This window comes from Hemiscyllium ocellatum, chromosome 15, assembly GCF_020745735.1.
Source record: "Hemiscyllium ocellatum isolate sHemOce1 chromosome 15, sHemOce1.pat.X.cur, whole genome shotgun sequence".
Lineage (NCBI taxonomy): Eukaryota > Metazoa > Chordata > Chondrichthyes > Orectolobiformes > Hemiscylliidae > Hemiscyllium > Hemiscyllium ocellatum.
In genome coordinates, this window is record NC_083415.1 from 4147039 (window position 1) to 4172804 (window position 25766).

Sequence of the window (25766 nt, forward strand, 5' to 3'; positions counted from 1 at the left end):
TTTTGAAGAAGTGACAATGCAGAGTGATGTAGGCAGAGTGGTGGACTCCAGTAAGGTTTTCAACAAGGTTCTGCATGGTAGACTGATTAACAAGTTTAGATGTCATAGAATACAGGCCATTTGGGTGCAAAATTGGCTCAAAGGTAGGAGACAGAAGGTGGTGGTGGTGGAAGGTTATTTTTCTGACTGGAGGCCTGGAAACAGTGGTGTGCCACTGTTATAAATGATTTGGATGCGACTATTGGAGGTATAGTTAGAAAAGATGTTGTTGAACCTAAAGTATTCAGAAAAGATTTACAAAGAGGTTGCCAGGGTTGAAGGGGTTGAACTACAAGGAGAGGCTGAAAAGGCTGGGGTTATTTTCCCTGCAGCGTCAGAGGCGGAGAGGTGACCTCAGAGGTTTGTAACATCAGGGGCATGGATCAGGGGAATAGTCAAGGCTGTTTCCCTCGGATAGGGAAGTTCAAAACTAGAGGGCACAAGTTTAAGGTGAGAGGGGCAGACTTAAAAGGGACCTAAGAAACAACTTTTTCATGCAGAAGGTGGTGTATGTACGGAATGAAATGCCAGAGGAAGTGGTGGAGACTAGTAGAACTGCAACATTTAAAAGGCATCTGGATGGGTTTATGAATTGAATGGGTTCAGAGGGATATGGGCCAAATGCTTGCGAATGGGACTAAATTAATTTAGTATAGCCGGTCAGCATGGGTAAGTTGGACCCAAGGGTCTGTTTTCATGCTGTCCATCTCTGTGACACCAAAATTGGTGGTGTCATGGACAGTGAAGAAGATTACCTCAGAGTACAATGGGACCTGAATCAGATGGGTCAAGGTGTGACAGATCGAGTTTAATCTAGATAAATGTAAGATGCTATATTTTGGTGGGGCAGCACTTATACACTTAATGGTAATGCCCTGGGGAGTGTTGCCTAACAACGAGACCTTAGGGGTTCAAATTGTTCTTGAGAGGTACAGGAGAGATTACAAAGACGATTCTGAATAGGAGTGCAAGTAACAGGTAACTGTTATGGGGGACTTTAACTTTCCAAACATTGCCTGGAAGCGCTATAGTTCGAGTACCTTAGATGGGTCAGTTTTTGTCCAACGGGTGCAGGAGGTTTTCCTGACACAGTATGTAGACAGGGAAGAGAAAGTGAGGACTGCAGATGCTGGAGATCAGAGTTGAAAAAGGTGGTGCTGGAAAAACACAGCAGGCCAGGCAGCATCCAAGGAGCAAGAGAATCGACGTTTCAGGCATAAGCCCTTCTTCAGGAATGCGGTTGGTGTGCCAGGCGGGCTGAGATAAAAGGTAGGGGGGAGGGGCGCTGGGAATACGATAGGTGGAAGGAGGTGAGGGTGAGGCTGATAGGCCGGAGTGGAGGTGGGGGCGGAGAGGTCGGGAAGAAGATTGCAGGTCAAGAGGGTGGTGCTGAATCCGAGGTTTGGGACAGCTGGAGAAATCTACATTCATCCCATGCGGTTGGAGGGTTCCTTGGCGGAAGATGAGGCGCACTCCCTCCAGGCGTCGCGTGGCCAGGGTCTGGCAATGGAGAAGGCCAAGGACCTGCACGTCCTTGGCAGAGTGGGAGGGGGAGTTAAAGTGTTCAGCCACGGGGTGGTTGGGTTGGTTGGTGCAGGTGTCCCAGAGGTGTTCTCTGAAACGTTCCGCAAGTAGGCGGCCTGTCTCCCCAGTGTAGAGGAGACTACATCGGGTGCAGCAAATACAGTACATGGTGTGTGTGGAGGTGCAGGTGAATTTGCAACGGATATAGAAGGATCCATTGGGGCCTTGGAGGGAGATGAGGGGTGAGGTGTGAGCGCACGTTTTGCATTTCTTGCGGTTGCAGGGGAAGATGCCGGGAGTGGAGGTTAGGTTGGTGGGGGTGTGGACCTGACTAGGGAGTCACGAAGGGAGTCACCTCTCCTGAACGCTGATAGGGGAGGGGAGGGAAATATATCCTTGGTGGTGGGGTCTGTCTGGAAGTGGCAGAAATGACAAAGGATGATACGATGTATCTGGAGGTTGCTGGGGTGGAAGGTGAGGATCAGTGGGCTTCTGTCCTGGTGGCGATTGGAGGGGCGGGGTTCAAGGGCAGAGGAGCAGGAAGTGGAGGAGATACAGTGGAGAGCATCATCAATCATGTCGGGGGGAAATTGCAGTCTTTGAAGGAGGAGGCCATTTGAGTTGTTCGGTATTGGAATTGGTCCTCCTGGGAGCAGATGTGGCGGAGGAGGAATTGAGAATATGGGATGATGTTTTTACAGGGGGCAAGGTGGGAAGAGGTGTAGTCTAGGTAGCTGTGGGAGTCGGCCGGTTTGTAGTCAATGTCTGTGTTGAGTCGGTCGCCCGAGATAGAAATGGAGGGGTCTAGGAAGGGGAGGGAGGAGTCCGAGACGGTCCAGATAAATTTGAGGTCGGGATGGAAGGTATTAGTAAAGTGGATGAACAGGTGTGTGGGGTGTGTTGGAGGCAGGAGAAAGGGTCGTCAGAGGGTGGGCGAGAGTCCTTGTTGAAGAATTGGCGCGGAGGCAAAGGCAGTGGATGAAATGCTCGATATCTAGCCACGTGTTGAACTCATTGATCCGGGAGCGTAGGGGATGAAGGTGAGGCCTCTGCTGAGGACTGATCGTTCCTGCTCAGAGGGGGTGGGGCTGGGGTTGCTGGGGAGAAGGTCTGGAGGGAAACAGACCATCTATAACCTCATCACCTCAGGAGATCTCCCATCCACCGCCTCCAAACTCATAGTCCCACAACCCCGCACCGCCCGTTTCTACCTCCTGCCCAAAATCCACAAACCTGACTGCCCCGGCCGACCCATTGTCTCAGCCTGCTCCTGCCCCACAGAACTCATCTCCGCATACCTCAACACTGTCCTGTCCCCCTTAGTCCAAGAACTCCCTACCTATGTTTAGGACACCATCCATGCCCTTCACCTCCTCCATGATTTTTGCTTCCCCAGCCCCCAACGCCTTAACTTCACAATGGACATCTAGTCCCCGTATACTTCCATCCCCCATCACAAAGGCCTCAAAGCCCGCTGCTTCTTTCTCTCCTGCCGACCCAACCAGTACCCTTCCACTGACACCCTCCTTCAACTGACTGAACTGGTCCTCACTCTGAACAACTTCTCCTTCCAATCCTCCCACTTCCTCCAAACTAAAGGAGTTGCCATGGGCACCCGCATAGGCCCCAGCTATGCCTGCCTCTTCATCGGATATGTGGAACAGTCCAACTTCCGCAACCATACTGGCACCACCCCCCACCTTTTCCTCCGCTACATCGATGACTGTATCGGCGCTACCTCGTGTTCCCACGAGGAGGTTGAACAGTTCATCCACTTTACTAACACCTTCCACCCCGACCTCAAATTTACCTGGACTGTCTCAGACTCCTCCCTCCCCTTCCTAGACCTCTCCATTTCTATCTCGGGCGACCGACTCAACACAGACATTGACTACAAACTGGCCGACTCCCACAGCTACCTAGGTTACACCTCCTCCCGCTGTGCCCCTTGTAAAAACACCATCCCATATTCCCAATTCCTTCGCCTCATCTGCTCCCAGGAGGACCAATTCCCACTACTGAACAACTCAAATGGCCTCCTTCTCCAAAGACCGCAATTTCCCCTCCAACGTGGTTGATAACGCTCTCCACCGCATCTCCTCCACTTCCCTCACCTCCGCCCTTGAACCCCGCCCCTCCAATCGCCATCCTCCATCATTTCTGCCACTTCCAGACAGACCCCACCACCAGGGATATATTTCCCTCTCCACCCCTATCAGCATTCAGGAGAGACCACTCCCTGATCGACTCCCTCGTCAAGTCCACACCCCCCCACCAACCCAACCTCCACTCCTGGCACCTTCCCCTGCAACCGCAAGAAGTGCAAAACTTGCGCCCACACCTCCCCCCAAGGCTCCAATGGATCCTTCCATATCCGTCACAAGTTCACCTGCACCTCCACACACATCATTTACTGAATCCGCTGCAGCCGATGTGGTCTCTTCTACATTGGGGAGACAGGCCGCCTACTTGTGGAACGTTTCAGGGAACACCTCTTGCACACCTGCATCAACCAAACAACCGCCCCATGGCTGAACACTTTAGCTCCCCCTCCCACTCCATCAACGACACGCATTTCCTTGGCCTCCTCCATCGCCAGACATGGTAACACGACGCCTGGAGGAAAAGCGCCTCATCTTCCGCCTAGGAACCCTCCAACCACACAGGATGAATGCAGATTTCTCCAGCTTCCTCATTTCCCCTCCCCCCACCTTATCTCAGTCCCAACCCTTGGATTCAGCACCGCCCTCTTGACCTGCAATCTTCTTCCCAACCTCTCCACCCCCACCCCCTCTCCGGCCTATCACCCTCACCTTAATCTCCTTCCAACTATCGCATTCCCAGCGCCCCTCTCCCCTACCTTTTATCTCAGCCGCTTGGCACACCAGCCTCATTCCTAAAGAAGGGCTTATGCCCGAAACGTCGATTCTCCTGCTCCTCGGATGCTGCCTGGCCTGCTGTGCTTTTCCCAGCACCACATTTTTCAACAGTATGTAGACAGGCCAACTAGGAGTGAGGCTACATCGGATTGGGTGCTGGGCAATGAACCTGGTCAGGTGATGGATTTGAAGGTAGGTGAGCACTTTGGTGATAGTGACCACAATTCGGTTATGTATACTTTAGTAATGGAAAGGGATAGGTATATACCACAGGACAAGAGTTATAACTGAGGGAAAGGCAATTATGATGCAATTGGGCAAGATTTGGGATACATTGGATGGGGAAGGAAACTGCAGGGAATGGAAATGTGGAGGATGTTCAAGGAACAGCTACTGCGTGTCATTGATAAGCATGCATCTGTCAGGCAGGGATGAAGTGGTCGAGTGATGGAAGCCATGGTTTACTAAAGAAGTTGAGTCCCTTGTCAAGAGGAAGGTGGTGGCCTATGTTAGGATGAGGTGTGAAGGCTCAGCCAGGGTGCTTGAGAGTTACAAGTTAGCTAAAAAGGACCTAAATAGGGAACTAAGAGGAGCCAGAAGGGGACATGAGAAGTAACTGGCAGGTAGGATCAGGGAAAACCCTAAAGCTTTCTGTAGATATATCAGGAATAAAAGAATGACTGGAGTAAGATTAGGGCCAGTCAAGGACAGTAGTGGGAAGTTGTGCATGGAGTCAGGGGAGATAGGAGAGGCGCTAAATTAATATTTTTTGTCAGTATTCACACAGGAAAAAGAATGTTGTTGAGGAGGATACTGACATAACAGGCTATTAGATTAGATGGGATTGAGGTACATGAGGAGGAGGTGTTAGCAATTCTGGAAAGAGTGAAAAATAGATATGTCCCCTGAGCCGGATGGGATTGATCCTAGGATTCTCTTGAAAGCCAGGGAAGAGATTGCAGAGCCTTTGGTTTTGATCTTTATGTCATCATTGTCTACAGGAATAGTGCCAGAAGACTGGGAGATAACAAATAGAGTCATAGAGATGTACAGCACCGAAACAGGCCCTTTGGGCCAACAGGGCCACGCCGACAAGTCATCCAAACTTAATCTAGTCCCATTTGCCAGCACTTGGGCAATATCCGTCTAAACCTCTCTTATTCATATACCCAACCAGATGCATTTTAAATTCTGTAATTGTACCAGCCTCCACCATTTCCTCTGGCAGCTCATTTCATACGTGCACCACCCTCTGCATGAAAAGGTCACCCCATAGGTCCATTTTATATTTTTCCCTACACAGTCTAGACCTATTCCCTCTAGTTAAAATGTTGTCCCCTTGTTCAAGAAGAGGAATGGAGCTAACCCTGGTAATTATAGGCTAGTGAGCCTTACTTCAGTTGCGGGTAAAGTGTGGAAAGGATAAGAGATAGGATTTATAATCATCTAGAAAGGAATAATTTGTTTGGGGATAGTCAGCATGGTTTTGTGAAGGGTAGGTCATGCCTCACAAGCCTTAGAGTTCTTTGAGAAGGTGACCAAACAGGTGGATGAGGGTAAAGTCATTGATACAGTGTGTCAGGATTTCAGAAAAGTATATGCTAAGGTTCCCCATGGTAGGCTATTTCAGAGAATACGGAAGCATGGGATTGAGGGTGATTTAGCAGTCTGGATCAGAAATTGGTTAGCTGAAAGAAGACAAAGGTTGATGGGAAAAGTTTATCCGGGAATTCAGTTATTAGTGGTGTACCCCAAGGATCTGTTTTGGGGCCACTGCTGTTTGTCATTTTTTATAAATGACCTGGATGAGGTTGTAGAAGAATGGATTAGTAAATTTGCAGATGACACCAAGGTCAGTGGAGCTGTGGACAGTGCTGAAGGATATTGCAGGTTACAGAAGGACATAGATAAGCTACAGAGCTGGGCTGAGAGGTGGCAAATGGAGTTTAATGCAGAAAAGTGTGAAGTGATTCACTTTGGAAGGAGCTTTAGAAATACAGAGTGCTGGGCTAATGGTAAGATTCTTGGTAGTGTGGATGAGCAGAGAGATCTTTGGGCGACACAGTGGCTCACAGCATCAGAGACCCAGGTTTGATTCCGGACTCCTGTCTGTGTGGAGTTTTGCACATTCTCCCCATGTCTGCATGGGTTTCTTCCAGGTGCTCCCACTGTCCAAAGATGTGCAGGTTAGGTGAACTGGCCATTCTAAATTGCCAGTAATGTTAGGTGCATTAATCAGGGGTAATGTAGGAGAATGGGTCTGGGTCAGTTAACTCTTCGGACGGTCAGGATGGACTTGTTGGGCCAAATGGCCTGTTTCCACACTGGAGGGAATCTAATCTCGGTGTCCATATGCATAGATCCCTGAAGGTTGCCACCCAGGTTAATAGGTTTGTTAAGGCGGCGTATGGTGTGTTAGCATTTATTGATTGTACAGCGGACCTCAATCCCTCAAAACTCAGGTACGGCTGCACTTGGGACTATTGCTTTCAGTTCTGGTCACCGCATTATAGGAAGGATGTGGAAAGCTTTGGAAAGGGTTCAGAGGAGATTTACCAGGATGTTGCCTGGTAAATAGAAAGGTTTGAACATAGAACAGTACAGGCCCTTTGGCCCATGATGTTGTGCCAAGCGTTTATCTTAATCTAAGATCAACCTAACCTATACACCCCTCAATTTACTGCTGTCCATGTGCCTGTTTAGCATTCGCTTAAATGTTCCTAATGTCTTTGACTCCACTACTAATGACACCAATCTTGATGTCATCCCTCAGATAGAAAGACAACTGGCTGGGCAACAGGATACATATAATAGTCATGGAAGGGAGTTTCTCAAAATGGAGACCTGTGAGTGGTTGTGTTCCGTAAGGATCCATATTGGGACCACTATAAAAATGATTTGGAGGAAAGTATCAGTTGTCTGATTAGCAAGTTTGCAGATGAGTAGCAGACAGTGAAGGGGACTGTAGGAGAATACAGCTGAATACAGATAGATTGGAGAGATGGGCAGAGAAATGGCAGATGGAGTTCAATCGGGGCAAATGTGAGGTAATGCATTTTGGAATTCAAGACCGAACAATACATTAAATGAAAAATCCTGGGGAGAAAATTGATGTCCAGAGAAATCTTGGTGTTCAGGGCCATCATTCCCAGAAGGGGGCAACGCAGGTCAGTAGAGTGGTCAAGGCGGCATACGGCAGTTTTCCTTCATTAGAATATAGAGTACAAAAGATCATGTTATCTTTTGTCATGTTAAGTCAGGTCATGTTACAGTTGTACAGGACTTTGGTTCAGCCACATTTGGAATACTGCATACAGTTCTGGTTGCCACATTACCAAAAGAATGTGGTTGCTTTGGAGAGGGTGCAGAGGAAGTTCACCAGGATTTTGCTTAGTATGAAGGGCGCTAGCTATGAAGAAAGGTTGAATACATTAGAATAATTTTCATTAGCAAGATGGAGGTTGAGGGGGGAGCCTGAGTGAGGTCTACAAAATCATGAGAGGTATAGACTGGGTGGATAGCAAGAAGCTTTCTCCCCCACAGTGGAGGATTCAATTACTAGGGTTCAAAGTGAGAGGAGAACGGATTAGGGGAGATAAGCGTGGAAAGTTCTTTTTGCAGAGGTTGGTGGGGGTCTGGAGCGTGTTGCCAGTGGAGGTGGTAGAAGCCGGAATGATAGCGTCATTTAAGATGTATCTAGACAGATACATGAATGGGCAGGGAGAAAAGGGATACAGATCTTGAGAAAATAGGCGATAGGTTTAGATAGAGGATCTGGATCAGTGCAGGCTTGGAGAGCTGAAGGGCCTGTTCCTGTGCTGTAATTTTCTTTGTTCTTTGTTTATTTGAAATCACAAGCTTTTGCAACACTGCTCCAGTGACTTCACCTGACGAATGAGCAGCGTTCCAAAAGTTTTTAGTTTCCTGCTATACTAGAACCTGGTGTTGTTTGACCCCCTCTGACTTTGCCCACCCCAGTTCAACACTGGCATCTCCATTTTGTGATTAGTTACAGTAAAAACACTGATCCCTGCAGAACCCAACTAGACACAGGCTGCCACTCAGAAAATGACTTGTTTATGCCTATTCTTGTTTCCTGTTTACCAACTAATTCCCTATAATTGACAGTACATTACCCATCCTATGCACTTTACCTTTACATGCTACTCAACATGGGACCTTATCTAAAGCCTTGAGAGCCCCAGTAAACACCATCCACTAGTTGCCTCATCTAAATCATTAATACATATTGAGTAGCTGGGGTCCAAGCACCGACCTAATTAGTCACTGACTGCCACTCAGAAAATTATCAGTTTGTTCCCACTGTTTCCTGTCTGCCAGCCAGCTCTGGTTACACCACATTTAGGGTAATGCTTACACTTCTGGATGCCTTATTACATCAAGGTTTAGAACACTGGGAGAAGTGTGAAAATTTATTTAAAGTATTTCAAAATGCATTGCCATAGCCATTAGGAAAGTATGTATAGAATTGGTCTATTTCCTTTTGTAAAAAAAGGCCAAGTGGTGACCTACTGAAAGGCTTTAAAACTGCGGGCAAGTGTAAAACTTCAGGCCATTATTATAGGATACCCAGCAATAAGGAATTCTGAAGAAACCTCTTCACCCAGAAAGTAGTGAGAACATAGAATCTAAATAGCAAAGATGCACTTAACCAAATTCTCCTTAAGTAGACCTGGAAGAAAAGAATAGGAGAGGGTCATGAAGAGAGTAAATAGACAAAGTCTTTTCTCTGGGGGAGTCCAGAACTAGAGGGCATAGGTTTAGGGTGAGAGAGGGAAGATATAAAAGAGACCTTCAGGGCAACATTTTCATGCAGAGGGTGGTATGCGTACGGAATGAGCTGCCAGAGGAAGTGGTGCAGGCTGGTAGAATTCCAGCATTTAAAAAGCATCTGGATAGATATACAAAAAGGAAGGGTATGGAGGGAGATGGGCCAGGTGCTGGCAAGTGGGACTAGATTGGGTTGGGATATCTGGTTGGCATGGACGAGTTGGACCGAAGGGTCTGTTTCCATGCTGTACATCTCTATGACTAGGAGGATATCAAAGTAAATAGAGTGGCAGGAGGCTAAAGTGGAACATTAATGCTGTCAAATGCCTGTTAGGTCAAATGGGCTGCTCCTGTGCTGAAAACTATGCAGTCTGTTGCTGCTCACCATTCTGGTAGCCGAGACTGTAAATTGAAATGAGCTTGGCAGGATTTTTGAGTAATGCAGATGTGCAGCGGCAAAATAGAAGGTACAACTCTACTGTACGAGTGAAGCAAGCCATCCAAATGCAGCCAACAAAGCTCCAGCGGCAGCCAGCAATCCTGAAGTTATGCTCATAATGTTGGAAAGGAACATATAGAACAAAGCACTTGGGTGCAATAACAGGCCATTTAGCCCTTTGAGTTGTGATTTCAACTTCATTTTCCTGTCTGCCCACACAGCAGTTTATTCCTTTGGCCATCAAAAATTTACCTCACGCAGCCTGGAATAATTTCATACAGCCAGCCTCCAGTGGGCTGCCTGACAAATAGGATGCATAAAAAAAAATGGCAGTGAATAGATGGCTCAAGGGGAGAAGAATTAGTACTGATTTTACAGACTGAGTGATGCCTAAAATTCTATAGTTAATTTCTGATTAAAGCAGAGGATATACACCCTTTCTGACCGCCAGATCCCTCCACTCTTATTGATGCCCCCTCACTGCAGAAGGATTCCAGACCTGTGTTATTTCCTGTGTGGTGATTTCTATCGCATGCTCCTCCTCACTGCTGTCATCCAGTGTTGGCCGGTTCAGATACTTGTCATGTAAACCAGCCAGCTCCTTCATCTTCTGTTTTATTCTGGTGATGTCAAACTGAATCTGAAAGAAGAAAAAGAATTAAAAACACATACTAAAATCTTAATCTGATGGATTTTGACAGATACACTGATCTGATCCTCAGGTCGCTATCTATGACCTCATTCTCAAACAGCCCTTACTGACATCCCAAATTAAGACCAAAGTGAATATGACACAGATAAACGATCCTTACCTATACTCCTCAATCTGCTTACAATCTTTTGACACATTAGTTTCAACATCCCCCTCCAATATTTCTCCACTGCTTCCCAGCTGAGTGAAACTGCCCACGCCTTGATCCGTTCTTATTGAGCCAGTTACAGATGACAACTCACTAGTAATGGCTTCTCTTCCAGTTCCTGTACCAATATCTCTGGTGTCCCCCGATATCACATCTACATGTTGTCTCTCAGCAACATCATACAAAGACACACCAGGTTCCAAGTTTACACTGACAATATCCAGCTCTACCTCATCACCAACTCTCTTGAGCTCTGCATTGTCTCTTATTTCTCATACTGCTCGTCTGACTTCCAATACTACACAAACAGAAACGCTTGCTGATTAAGCATTATGGAAAGGTTAAAGCCATTGAAGCTTTCGGCTTCTGCCATCAGCTATGCTCCCATCCCTGTCATTGCCCTAAGTTGAACCAAAATGATTATATCTTTATGTTCCATTTTACCCTGAACTCAGCTTCTGACTGTTTTTCATCCCTAGTACTGTCTATTTCACCCAGACCGATATCCTCCCCCTTTTCTGCTTCTGCCCACTTGCCCCATGTGCTTTGTTTCCTGTGACCATAACTTTCTGAATGCATCCCATTATCCACTCGGGGACCCCGCAGCCTTCATGTCTCCCAGCATTTTCTGCTTTTGTCTCCGAATGCTCTGCTGGCTGGTCTCTCTTTATCCATATTATGTAAACTTCAACTCATCCAACACCGTACTGCCAGGATTCTGGCTCACAACACCTCCCATTTCTTTTATCATCCCTCTACTCACTGACCTCACACTGTTTCCACAAACATCTCGCATTTTAAAAAAAATCTTACCCCTGCATTCAAATTTCTCCATGATCTCATTCCACTCCAATTCAGCAACGTCCACCAGCCCCATGTCTCTCAGAGAACTGTTCCTTCAGTTCTGCCCTCTCACCTTCTTTTTCACCACAATACCACTGACAGCTGTGACTTCACCTGCCTAGTACTAAGTACTGGAAATCTCTAAATTCTCCACTACTGCACGTCTGGTTCCTTTAAGCTGTTCCCAAAACCTGCCATATTGACCAAGTTTGCAGTTCCTTGTCTATATATCTCTTTGAGACTTGGAATTAACCTTTATCTTACAGGATGCCTATAATACATCTAATTTACAATGTTGAAGGCAATATATAATATATTGTTGCTATTGGTCACAAAGTCACATAGAATGCAACCCCAAGCAACGGTTAGTTACAGAGAATCTCCCCATTTCTTACCACCACAAAGACGCAGACTCTGATTGCGGGAAGCCTCACTTTCGTCCATCTATCTGCCAGATTTGATTTTAGGGAGCTTGCCCATACTGTGCCAGAAAAACCTTCCCCCAAGATCCACAACTGATGATAGAACAGGCGTCCCTATCTGGTCATCATCTAGAAGCTCAACTCTTACCATCAAACACTTACTGACTGAAGAGACTCTTGGACAATCCCCAACCATTACACGTACAACATCCTTAATACCGATCTAACTTCCACAGTGAAATTGGGGAAGTCCCCAACATCCCCTGTACAGACTGTGTTACCCAGAAATGGGCTAGCAGCCACTTACCTGCTCCACTCCATCCACCCACTTTGGAGGCAGTTTCTTAGTTACGCCAATGGCAGCTTCTGGATCCAGGCTGATCCCAGACACCAATGCCATACGATCATCAGCTATCTGTCAACAAGACAAACAACAGTCAATATACTCCTTCTGCGTAGCAATCCAACATCATCTTCTAGTTGCACATCTCCAGGAAGAACAGAAGAACGTCACCAACTAGTGATCCAGATCACCAAGCTGAGATTCTGGAAAACTTAGGTTCGAAACCCACCAAGGCAGATAATGAAATCTGAATTCACTAAATGGTCTGGAATTAAAAACTAATGGCGAACATGCTTTCTCAATTGTCATAAAACCCACCTGGCTTACTAATGCCCTTTGGGAAGGAAAGCTGCTGTTCTTCAGTGGTCTCGCCTGTATTTGACTCCAGACCAATAGCAATGGGTCATAAAGGACAGCGTTATTAGACTAGATATTTGATAGGTAGTGAGGGAAACAACAAGAGGGAAAAGCAAATTGACCATGAAGGGCTTTTGCCCAAAACGTCAATTTTGCTGCACTTTGGATGCTGCCTGAACTGCTGTGCTCTTCCAGCACCACTAATCCAGAATCTGGTTTCCAGCATCTGCAGTCATTGTTTTTACCTCATATCTTCACAAGTCTACTTGTCGCAGACGGGTCTGCTTCTAACAGTATTGGTAGAAGTGAGGCCAACATCTTGCCACTGTGGAGATGATGCCCTTTCTTCATATTGAGGATGGGTCTAGATTAGAATGGTGCTGGAAAAGCACAGCAGGTCAGCCAGCATCCAAAGAGCAGGAAAATCGGCGTTTCGGGCATAAGCCCTTCATCATGAATGAAGGCAGGGAGCCTCTGGGGTGGAAAAATGAATGGGGGGGGGGGGGGGGGGGGGGGGGGGGGGGGAGAAGGTGGGGCTGGGAGAAGCTAGCTGAGAGTACAATAGATGGATAGAGGTGGGGATGAAGGCGATAGGTCAGAAAGGAGGGTGGAGCGGAAGAGCTTCAGGGCAGTGGAGATGACCTGGTTCATATTGAGGATGCCCTCCATCATGTTCTTTGGCATTATCACTGCCATAAATGGGACAAACTTTGAACAAATCTAGCAACTCAAGAGGTGCCATGAGCAATTAGAAGCAACATTATATTCAGCCACAATCTGTAACCTCATAGCCAGACACACCCCTCACTTTACCATGACCAACAAGCCAGGAAATCAAACATGGCTGACTAAGAAGTGCAGGAGACTGTATAAAAATGAGGCATCAACCTGCTAAAGCTAGGACACAGGATTCTTGGAGTGCCACACAGCATGCAACATGGCTATGCAATCCCAAACCCAATGGATCAGATTAGGTCTGCCACATCTAGATATGAATGGTGGTAAAAAATTAACTGACTGAAGGAGGAGACAACTCCACAAACATTCCCATGCTCAATATTTTTTTTTGCATGGGGTGGAGTGGCAGCACATCAGTGCAGAAGATAAAACTTAAGCACTTACAATAATTTTCTGCCAGAAGTGCTGAGTGGATGATCCATTTTAGCCTACTCCAGAATTCCCCAACAGCACAAATATCAGTCTTCAAACAAATTGATGCACTCCATATGCGAGCTAGCATTGAAAACTGCAAAGGCTGTAAATCCTTCCAGCAATCCCATAAACACCAAACCTTTGTACTCTAGAACTTGCTGCACCCTAGGCAAGCTGTTCCAGTACACTGACATCTACCTGGCAATGTGGAAAATTGCCTACGTATGTCCTATGCACAAAAAGCAGGACAAATCCTACCTGGTCAGCTACTGTCCTATCAATTTACTCTCCAACATCACCAAAGTCATGAAAGGAATCATCAATAGTGCTAGCCAGTAGCAGATGATACTCAGTTTGGGTTCTGCCAGGGCCACTCAGCTCCTGACCTCATTACAGCCTTGGTTCAAACATGGACAGAATTCCAGGGTAAGAGAGTGACTGCCCTTGACATCAATGAATGTGTGTGGCAGCAAGCAGCCCAAACAAAACTGGAGTAATGGCAATTGGGGGATGTCTCACCACTAGTTGGAGTCATACCTGGAAGATAGTTGTGATTGTTGGTCAGTCATCTCAGCTCCAGGACATCACGACAGGAGTTGTCTACCTAGTGTCTCGGCTAGTGTCTTCAGCCCAACCATCTTCGATGACTTTCCCTCCATCATTAGGTAAGAATTGGGGATGTTCACCAATGATTGCTCAAAGTTCAGCACATTTGTGACTCCTCAGATACTGAAGCAGTCCATGTTCAAACGCAACAAGATCTGGACATTATCCAGGTTTGGGCTGAGAAGTGGTAGGTAACATTTGTGCCATTTAAGTGTAAGACAATGACTGCCCCCCACAAGAGAATCTAAGCCTCACCCTTTGATGTTCAATGGCATTACCATCACTAAATCCCTATTAACAATACTCTGGGAGTTACAGTTCACCAAAAATTGAACTCTGCTAGCTATATAAATACAGTGGCTACAACAGCAGGTCAGAGGCTAGGAATTCTGCATACCTTGTCTCCTGCTTCCCCAAAGCCAGTTCACAATCAACAAGGCACATCTCAGGAGGGGACACAATACTCTCCAGTTGTCTGATGGGTGCAGCTCTAACAACACACAGGATAAAGCAACACATCTAACAACTTCAACATTCGGTTTCTCACTCGTGATGCGCAGAGACAGTAGCGTGTAACATCTACAAGATGAACCGCAATAACTCACCAAAGCTCCTCTAACAACATCTTCAAAACCCTGCTTTCTCAACCAGGTAGGGGAACAGGACAATGATTCAGGCTTCACTGGTCAGGCAATTTCTGCTACAACATTTCAACTGCGCCAGCTCAAAGAAAGGTTTCTGCTGTACTCCCAAAACCCACACAATGAACTTGTCCAGTTGAAGACTGAGACACCCCGGTTAGCAGACAGCTTGGTTGACGGTACACTCAAAGTTACACCATTATATCCTTTGGAGAAAATGGAGTGTTGTTCCACAACTTCTCTCCAACCATATTTGAATACAGTAAGTAATCACACCAAGTACATTTCCCACACCTCTAGAATAATGATGAGATCAGAATAATAAACAGAACTATACCCAGTAGTCCAAGTGTGGACAGGTCAGCGGGATGAAATCGCCAGTCAATCGATCCAGTGAAATATCCCTGCATTCCCTGACACAGTGAATTAAGAGTCCACCACTGCCTCATGGTTTTCCTTCAAAGACTCAGACTCCCCCTGCCAATTTATGGTCTTTTGCTGTCTCATCTCCTGTGCCCATTGCTTTCGATGTGGTCTCCTCTACATTGGGAAATAGGACGCCAACTCGCAGAACGTTTCAGAGAACATCTCGGGGACACATGAACCAAACAACCCCACTGCCCCGGGGCCAATCACCTCAAATCCCACTCCAATCCACTAAGGATATACGAGTGCTGGGCCTCCTCCAACACCAAATCCTAGCTATCTGAAGCCCAGAGGAAGAATGTCTCATCTTCCATCTTGAGAATCCATCCACACGGCACCAACATCGATTTCACCAGTTTGCTCATCTCCCCTCCCCCCCACCATATCCCAGATCCAACCCTCCAACCTGGCACCGCCCTCTTGAAATTTCCCACCTGTCCATCTTCCTTCCCATCTATCTGCTTCGACCTATCACCATCACCCCCACCCCCACTTGCACCTACCTATCGCCTTCCCAGCTACCTTCCCCCCAGCCCCACACCCATGCTCCTATTTAACTCTCAGCCCCCTTTCCCCTCCCTCCCCTCACCCCCAACTCCTCCCACACCCACCCCACCCTACACACACATTCCTGATAAAGGGCTTATGCCCGGAACATCGATTCTCCTGCCCCTCGGATATCGCCTGACTGGCTGTGCTTTCCAGTGCCATACTTTTCGACTTTTACTGTCTATGCTGCTCAAGCACCTTGCTGACCCCACAAGGCAAAATCAAGGGCCCAATCAAATATTTATGATATACAATGGAGTACAGAAGGCAGCCACTGCACAATGAGGCTACTCTAATCAAACAGCCAGCAACAAACAGGTTATACTCAAGGCCATGCCACACTCAAAATGTAAGCCAAGAAAAATAATACGAAAAAGACTGATAGAATTTCAGGGAAGAGGCATGCATGGGAAGAATGTACACTCTGTTGGTTGTAGCAGCCAGACACCTCTCACTATAGATTCGGGATCAGTTCCTGCGGATTGGAGGGTGGCTAATGTTGTCCCACTTTTTAAGAAAGGAGGGAGAGATAAAACAGGGAATTATAGACCAGTTAGTTTGACCTCAGTGGTGGAAAAGATGCAGGAGTCAATTATAAAAGGATGAAATTATCACACATCTAGATAGCAGTAACAGGAGAGATCAAAGTCAGCATGCATTTATGAAGGGGAAATCATGCTTGACTAATCTTCTGGAATTTTTTGAGAATGTAACAATGTTAAGATGGACAAGGGAGATCCAGTAGATGTAGTGTACCTGGACTTTCAGAAAGCCTTTGATAAAGTCCCACATAGGAGGTTGGTGAGCAAACTTAGGGCACATGGCATTGGGGGCAAAATACTAACTTGGATTGAAAACTGGTTGGCTGACAGGAAACAAAGAGGAGTGATAAATGGCTCCCTTTCGGAATGGCAGGCGGTGACCAGTGGTGTGCTGCAGGGATCAGTGCTGGGACCACAGCTTTTTACAATGTACATTAATGATATAGATGAAAGTATTAAAAGTAATATTAGCAAATTTGCTGATGATACAAAGCTGGGTGGCAGGGTGAAATGTGAGGAGAATGTTAGGAGATTACAGGGTGACCTGGACAGGTTAGGTGAATGGACGGATGCATGACAGATGCAGTTTAATGTGGATAAATGTATGGTTATCCACTTTGGTGGCAAGAACAGGAAGGCAGATTACTATCTAAATGGAGTCAAGTTAGGTAAAGGGGCAGTACAACAAGATCTGGGTGTTCTTGTACATCAGTCAAGGAGAGCAAGCATGCAGGTACAGCAGGTAGTGAAGAAAGCTAATAGCATGCTGGCCTTCATAACAAGAGGAATTGAGTATAGAAGCAAAGAGGTCCTTCTGCAGCTGTACAGGGTCCTGGTGAGACCACACCTGGAGTATTGTGTGCAGTTCTGGTCTCCAAATTCGAGGAAAGACATTCTGACTATTGAAGGAGTGCAGCATAGGTTCACGAGGTCAATTCCCGAAATGGCGGGACTGTCTTACGTTGAAAGATTGAAGTGACCGGGCTTGTATACCCTTGGGTTTAGAAGGCTGAGAGGGGATCTGATTGAGACGTATAAGATTACTAAAGGATTGGACACTCTGGAGGCAGGAAGCATGTTTCCGTTGATGGGTGAGTCCCGAACCAGAGGACACAGTTTAAAAGTAAGGGATAGGCGCCACTTAGAACAGAGTGGAGGAGAAACTTCTTCACCCAGAGGAGTAGTGGGTGTGTGGAATGCTCTGCCCCAGAAGGCTGTGGAGGCCAAGTCTCTGGATACTTTCAAGAAATAGTTGGATAGAGCTCTTAAGGATAATGGAATCAAGGGTTATGGGGATAAGGCAGGAACAGGATACTGAGGATGAGCAGCCATGATCATAATGAATGGTGGTGCTGGCTCGAAGGGCAGAATGGCCTACTCCTGCACCGATTGTCTAATAACAAACTAGGGCCAGGGATATTTGGGAACATTATCAAATAGGAGATCCTTGAAGTTGCTGATCAGGGAGAGACAGCTGCAAATGTGTTGCTGGTCAAAGCACAGCAGGCCAGGCAGCATCTCAGGAATAGAGAATTCGACGTTTCGAGCATAAGCCCTTCATCAGGAATAAGAGAGAGAGAGCCAAGCCGGCTGAGATAAAAGGTAGGGAGGAGGGACTAGGGGGAGGGGCGATGGAGGTGGGATAGGTGGAAGGAGGTCAAGGTGAGGGTGATCGGCCGGAGTGGGGTGGGGGCGGAGAGGTCAGGAAGAGGATTGCAGGTTAGGAGGGCGGTGCTGAGTTGAGGGAACCGACTGAGACAAGGTGGGGGGAGGGGAAATGAGGAAGCTGGAGAAATCTGAATTCATACCTTGTGGTTGGAGGGTTCCCAGGCGGAAGATGAGGCGCTCCTCCTCCAGCCGTCGTGTAGTTGTGTTCTGCCGGTGGAGGAGTCCAAGGACCTGCATGTCCTCGGTGGAGTGGGAGGGGGAGTTAAAGTGTTGAGCCACGGGGTGATTGGGTTGGTTGGTTCGGGCGGCCCAGAGGTGTTCTCTGAAGCGTTCCGCAAGTAAGCGGCCTGTCTCACCAATATAGAGGAGGCCACATCGGGTGCAGCGGATGCAATAGATAAGGGAGAGAGAAATGACGACTTGATCAGGGAGAGAGAAATGACGACTAAGGGAAAAACTCATAGAAGGGGATGCTGCCACTGACTGGCCTCTAATGGAGCAGACAGAGCTAGGGTGAGTGGTTAATCAAAGTCAGGGGGAGAGGATACAGCTGGTGTGGCAGAGGATCACGAGAAAAGACTGTAAGACCACAAACTTACTTAGAAATAAGGGCAAGGCTGTGAAAGGTATCTTGCTGAGGGCTGGGCTACCTGTGTAACTGAGCAAGAGCAGGATAAAGAATGTGTGGGATTAGATACCAGAGGCTCTGGCTGCAGAATTCAGCAATGAATAAAACAGGACTACATTCAATGGGTAAGAACCGCTGAGTACACACGCTTAGGTCTCAACTCAGCATGACAAACTTGGGCTGTGTCTTTTTTGTTCACTCGTGGGACATGGGCATCTCTATCTGGCTGGCATTTTATTGCCCAGAGCTAGCCACTACCAGTCTACATACTGTAGGTTGACCCACAATGTCCTTAGTGAGGGAATCTCAGAATTCTGACCAAACAGAGAAGGAACAGCAATATATTTCCAACTCAGGATGGGGAGTAGCTTGCAGGGGAACTTGTAGATGATGGTTCCCATGTACGCATCTGCTGCCATAGTCCTTTTGGGTGGATGTGATCATTGGTTTGGAAGGATCTGTCTAAGGATCTTTAGTGAATTTCTGCAGTGCATCTTGTAGCTAGTATATAATGCTGCTACTGAGCGCCAGTTTCTAAGTGGACAAGTCCTGGCAAATGATTTGATTCAAAATAATACTAACTCAGGAGCAAACAACACAAGGGGGGGGCATGTCAAATATTTCAGTACACTCTACTAAACCATGTTATAGAGTATAAGACCACACTGGGCATCCTCTGCTGTCAAACACAGTAAACTGTCGATCCTCCAGAGAATTTTCATTTGATATTTTAAATGAAAGATTGCAATGTTTTATGTCAAAGATGATTAATGATAGAAGAGGGAGCATTGAAACAAAGTAAAGATTTGCAGTCATTTAAAAATTCCTGTTAAGGGTGAATTCTCAACACAAGACTAAATTGGGCCTTAGCACCAAAACGTTTGCCCATTTGTAGTTTACAAATGATAAATTGGACAGTACCTCATCCAACTCCTGCAGCGATTGGCAGCATCCATCAGACCCCAGCCAACCAGGGAGACCAGAACAGAGGAAACAGACACAAGTGGTCAGATCAGACAGTGAGTAAAAAACACATAACAGATTGTAAGTTAACAGAAAGCAACATCCCCAGTAAGGACTATAACCATGTGTCAGTGCAGTTACCCCAAGTTCACTGGCCAAGAGCAGCCAGCTCATTTATCTGCAGGAAACAAAATTAAACTGCATGACAACATTAATTCCAGGATGTTTCATTATAATGCAGAGAAGGGTGGAAGGAGCACTCCTCAGGACGGTAGGTTAGTTAGTCTATGCAACTGATAAGTGTGGTTGGTGGGGCAGGGCAGGGCAGGGCAGGGCAGGGAGGGTTACTGAGCCAGTGTAAACTAGGTGAATTCACCTGGAGAATAAAACCTGCAATAACATTTTAATAATTAATTACTGCACTTTAACCGAAAAAGCTCCACACAGAGAGGCTCACCAGCACCAATAGCATCTGAAGCTTGTCAAGGACTTATACTGAGATCACAACTTATCACATCTCTCCGAAACATCACAAGTGCTCTCCACCAATACTGAATGACCTTCCAGGTGCAGCTACTATCATATGGGCAAACATAGGTAGGAGCCAACTGGGCCAACAGTGAGATTCCACATGCAGCACCACATAAATGACTCATTAAATCAATTCTTTGATGTTCTTGGTTGAGAGAGGCATGCCAGCCTTAATATCCCCCATTCTTGGTTGAGAGAGGCATGCCAGCCTTAATATCCCCCATTCTTGGTTGAGAGAGGCATGCCAGCCTTAATATCCCCCATTCTTGGTTGAGAGAGGCATGCCAGCCTTAATATCCCCCATTCTTGGTTGAGAGAGGCATGCCAGCCTTAATATCCCCCATTCTTGGTTGAGAGAGGCATGCCAGCCTTAATATCCCCCATTCTTGGTTGAGAGAGGCATGCCAGCCTTAATATCCCCCATTCTTCCTCCACTGCTCAGTTTCGCAGCTGATCTGAAGAACAGTAACCACGAGGACAGCACTCCCTCCGCACTGTAGCAGCAGACTAGCTTAAATGTTGAACTGAACATTAAATGGTCAAGAGTTTTATTAAGTTTTCCCAAACAGACAGGGTTTCTGGTTAAGATTGTCTAACACTGCACAAAGAACTAAACCATCTTTGTCAGAATGTAAATGCCCATTTATCAACTGGAACACTCTCAAATTGTCTGGAGAAGGTAAGCCTTCCTGTACCAAACACTGTCACATTCAGCAAGCTGTTGCTAACTTGACATTGTGTACCTGGAAACCTTAACAGCTGTGGATTAGACTTGACAGATTTAGTTACATTTTCAGGTAGATAACAATTTCTCCACCAACTCCCTCAAATTCTCTGCTTAGTCAGTGTTCCAGACTATTTGCTAAACAATTTGTTTCAGCTAAACACTTTTTAAAAATGTAATCTATTATTTTTCAAATTAACCTGTTCAGATGTTATTACACATCTCTGGAGTAGGTGGGACTTGAGCTTGGGCCTCCCAGTCCAGGGGCAGGGACTTTGCCACTGCTTCATAAGCCCAACTGAGTGATTGTTTGGGAGCAGCTGAAGACAAAGTCCATCTGCAGCCTCAGTTTGACCAAATGTTGGCACACCACCTATTCTACCAGATCTCAAAACGAGCTTCCAATTCCACATCCATGCAACCACAAAGACCAACTAATTTGACTTCAGACCTCGGTCACCTCCGCCATTACCTTAGCCCATATTGAAATGAAGGCCTCATTGTATCTGCCGATATGACCATCTTAATGTTATCTTGTCTGGCTTCTCAACCTCCACCTTCTGTGAGACCCAGCACATACAAAGCTCTATTGATGTTTCCACTTGTGAAGGATCCAAAAACAAGAGATCAGGAATCAAAGCCAGTTATTAATGAACTTAATGAGTAATTCAGCAGATAGGTCTGACAATCAGAGTCATTAGAATATGGAATTGTAATTGAAGTATATGAGGATTAGAATACATTAAAGTCTATCAGCATGTCAGAGTTGGAAAAGACACACCTGATGCATTATTGTCAGCACAGGCTAAAATGTGCTATAGCTAACTGGGCCATGACTGTATATGATTCAATAACACTCATATCCTACACCAGACAGAGCCCAAGACAACTGTTGCCTTGCTGAACCTACATTGAAGTGTTGGGGACTTGGAGCCAAATTCTTATCCTTGTGTTTAACCACTTTCCCAGCCCTGATCTTCATTATTTCTGTAAAGTCCTGAATCCCTACAACTCCTGACAAACTCTGCATTTCTCCAAATGTAAACTCTTGGGCAACAGCTTCCTCACCTTGGTTCCCCTCCAACAGACGTCCTTAGCTCTACTTCACACTCTGAACCTGACCATTACATATCCCTCTAGAAGTCCTGCAATCCAGCGGGTATTGTCCCTGCCTCTGAACCTGAAACTCCAGATTCAAATCCAACAGCACCAACTATTTCCAGTTAATCACAGCATAGCTTAAATACAACGTAGAACTCTCTACATTGCCTCAATGTATCTCAGACCAATCTTAGAAACTCCAATCATCACGAGATCCCACCCCTACCATCATCCTGCTTCTTACACTCGGCAACTGATGATCCCTCTGAATGAAGTAACCAACTCAGGCAGCTTGGACTAAGAAGCCATGTCCATTAGGAAATAGACAGAGACAATCCCAAACATCTATAGCATTGGATTCTGAAGAGACTTTCCATTCATTAATCATTCCTAAATCCAGCACCAACACACATACTAGGAGAAAGTGAGGACTGCAGATGCTGGAGATCAGAGTCGTGAGAGTGGTGCTGGAAAAGCACAACAGGTCAGGCAGCATCCGAGGAGCAGGAGAATCGACATTTGTGGCACAAGCCCTTCATCATTCCTGATGAAGGGTTTATGCCCAAAACATCAATTCTCCTGCTCCTCGGATGCTGACCGAGTTGCTGTGCTTTTCCAGCATCACACTCTTGACTGCTTGCATCTAAAACCATATGCTACAATGTACACTGAAGAAACCGCAGCACATTTACATTCCAAAATATTCCATGACTAAAGCCGGCAAAGATGCACATATTCCTCAAGGTACAGGTGAATCCCAGCTCCAACATACTTGTGGACAAACAGAAATACCGTGCTCACTTCCAGACTTCTCAACAGCTATTAGGGTAGTAGCAGAAATCAAAGGCTTCAGTAATGAAGTGAGATTAAAGATGCTGAAGGCTTAACAACCAAAACAGCACTGGCAATCGGTAAAAATATCCTTCGACATTCAGTTTAATCTTAAAATGGATAATATTAATGGGGGATTGACAAAGGTATTTAAAATCACGAAGAGTCTCAATAAAAGTGGTAGGCAGAAAATGTTTCCAGTAGCAGTCTCCACAGGTCACAGATTTAATGTCAATTGGGAATTAAAAGGAACAAACATGACAATACTGAAAATAAATTAGTGGTATTTCTAAACTGGATTTTTAAAAAAATTCATTCACAGAATGTGGAGTTCGGTCAGAGTTTATTGTCCATCTCTGATTATCTAGAGGACACTGTCTGAGTTGGTGGAGGTGAATTCAATAGTAGCTTTGAAAAGAGAATTGCTTAAAAACAGCAAGTGGAATATTTGCAAGGCAGAGATGTGGGAGTGCTTGGAGAGATCCTTCAGCAGGCCCGCACAGCTGTGCTGAGTTGAATGGCTTCTTCTCTACCAAATCATTCTCAAATTTTGTATTCCACAATGCAGTAATTAAACTCCAGCATCAATACATAAATACAAGCTGCCGCAAGGTACAGTTATACAACCCACAAACAATTCATGCAGCATGCTTGATACCATACATTGATTAAACCCTAGCATTAATTAGAACTCATGTTAAATCATTCCCCATTAATTGTAAACCAGAAAAAATGTATTTAAATAGCATGATTAATATTGCAGGCATTAACGAGAAAAAAGTAGCAAGAATAAATTGCTTCCTTGAAACTCTTCCAACATATTTTACTTTTTTGAATAACTTTTGGAGAGGTTAACAGCAAACTGGGCTGGCACCAAGACTTTACAGCACCTCATCAGATCAGTAGGCACTCACTGAATAATCACTGAGGAATTAAATACCGCAGAACTTCTCTTCCAAATGTCTTACCTAATGTAGATTTCCTAGTTCTATTGCTCTGACATTCATTGATACTCCACAATTTTTTGTCAGGTTAGCATTGTTACTGATGGATTTTTATTTCACAGTAGATTTACAGGGCAGGAGTTGAACGCAGTAAGACAGATTCTGGAAGAGTTTGCAGGTCATGGGCAGGATAGCGAGGGCATTGGCCAGGGTCCGGGTAAAGAATCAAATATGTAGGTCAAATATCCAAGAAAATGCTGGTAAAAATATCAGGTTAGGCAGCACTTTTGGAGAAAGCATTAACATTTCAGGTCGGAGCTTTTTCCAGCATGTTGTGTTGTTAATTCATATCCTTTGTCATTGCAAGGCAGAGATGTGGGAGTGATTGGAGAGATCCTTCAGCAAGCCCTCACAGCTGTGCTGAGTTGAATGGCTTCTTCTCTACCAAATCATTCTCAAATTTTTAACTCAGCTTTTTCTGTCAAGGTTATAGGTACATGTTCTGGTCAGGAGCTAGGTTCTAATCCTGATCTCAATGCTGCCATGACATGTTCTCAGAAGACAAAATAATACGGATATGATTTCACTATTAATATTGTGATATAAACTGTTTATTGGTAGACATTACTGTGCTATATGTGGTACTTCTGTCACTGTCAGCTACAAGCTAGCCTTTAACAATAAAACCTCTTGCATTAATTAACATACCATTAAGTACAGAACATCCATTAATTACAGCATCAACCTCTCATACTCAAAAAGAGGTCACCTTGAGAGATCTGTTCTCAGCTTTGGTCAGAATTACCATGATATAGAGTCCTCCTTTTAACTCAAAATACTTGGACATGTTGAATCACATCATTCCTTCAGTGACCAATTCATAACCTGCAGAGAAAGATAAAGGCTCTTTTCTTCCAGAATAAACTGGTTTGCTTCCTGGCTTCTTGCAAAGTCTGGGCAGAAAAAGCTGTAGTTTAGTAACCAGCAAGGCTCTGATGGTCCCAGTTTTCTCCTCCCTGATACACCCAATATTGATTAAGACTACTATCCAACAGAGGTGCGTTTGACATCAGTGCGCTGGGCTAGAGGTGAAGACATCAGTAAAATATCAGCCAGTCCATGTGTCAATATTTATCAATATTCAACTGATGTCACTGAAATAAACTATCCAGCCAACAGCGTATTGCTGTTTGTGGGAGCTTGCTGTGCTAATTTGGCCGACATATTTCCTACGATGCAACAATGACTACACTTCACTTCAAAAGTGTTTCATTAGCTGCGTAGCACTTTGGGATGTCCTGAAGTGATAAAGCCCATGACTACCTCGGTTTAAATCCAGCTGCTGGGATGACCCAGTAAACTAAGTAATCCTCAAATCAAAGAGGAAATGGGATCCTGGCACAGATGCAGAAAAAGATTTACTAAAATGATGCCAGAACTGAGAGTTTATACACATCATGAAAACCTGAACAAATAGGGTCAATTTTCTCAAAGAAAGAGTAGGTGGAGGGGTGGGCTATGTAGTCTTCAGAATTACATACCGAGAGGATAAATAGAGAGGAGATGCTTCTGCTTGCAAGCAAGACCAATACCAAGGGCCAGGGGAATCATTCATAATAAATTTAGTATAATTCATGAGAAACATCTTCAGGTGAAGAGTGGTTTGAAGTTGGAACTTACCACCATTGGGAATGGCTAAGGTGAATAGAACAGATGTACTGAAGGTGAAGCTAAATAAACATCTCCTCTCCCCTACACCTCATCCCAGATCCAACCCTCCAATCCTCTTAATCTGTCCCACCTGTCCATCTTCCTTCCCACCTATCCGCTCCACACTCCTCTCTGACCTATCGCCATCACCCCCCTACCTGCATCTACTTATCGCCTTCTCAGCTACCTTCCCCCCAGCTCCATCCCCATTCTATTTATCTCTCAGTTCCCTTTCTCCACTCACACCAACTCC

General features: G+C 45.6%; 1 protein-coding gene across 1 annotated transcript in view; it reads right to left on the bottom strand.

Annotated features, from left to right (window-relative positions):
- stx16 (syntaxin 16) overlaps window positions 1-25766 on the bottom strand; it is a 55942-nt gene that overhangs the window by 26231 nt on the left and 3945 nt on the right. Inside the window, exons 2-3 of the mRNA XM_060836245.1 lie at window positions 12105-12212; window positions 10172-10312 (exon numbers count right to left, since the gene is read on the bottom strand). Of these exons, the coding sequence (XP_060692228.1) occupies window positions 10172-10312; window positions 12105-12212 (249 nt within the window). The remainder of the gene's footprint in view (window positions 1-10171; window positions 10313-12104; window positions 12213-25766) is intronic.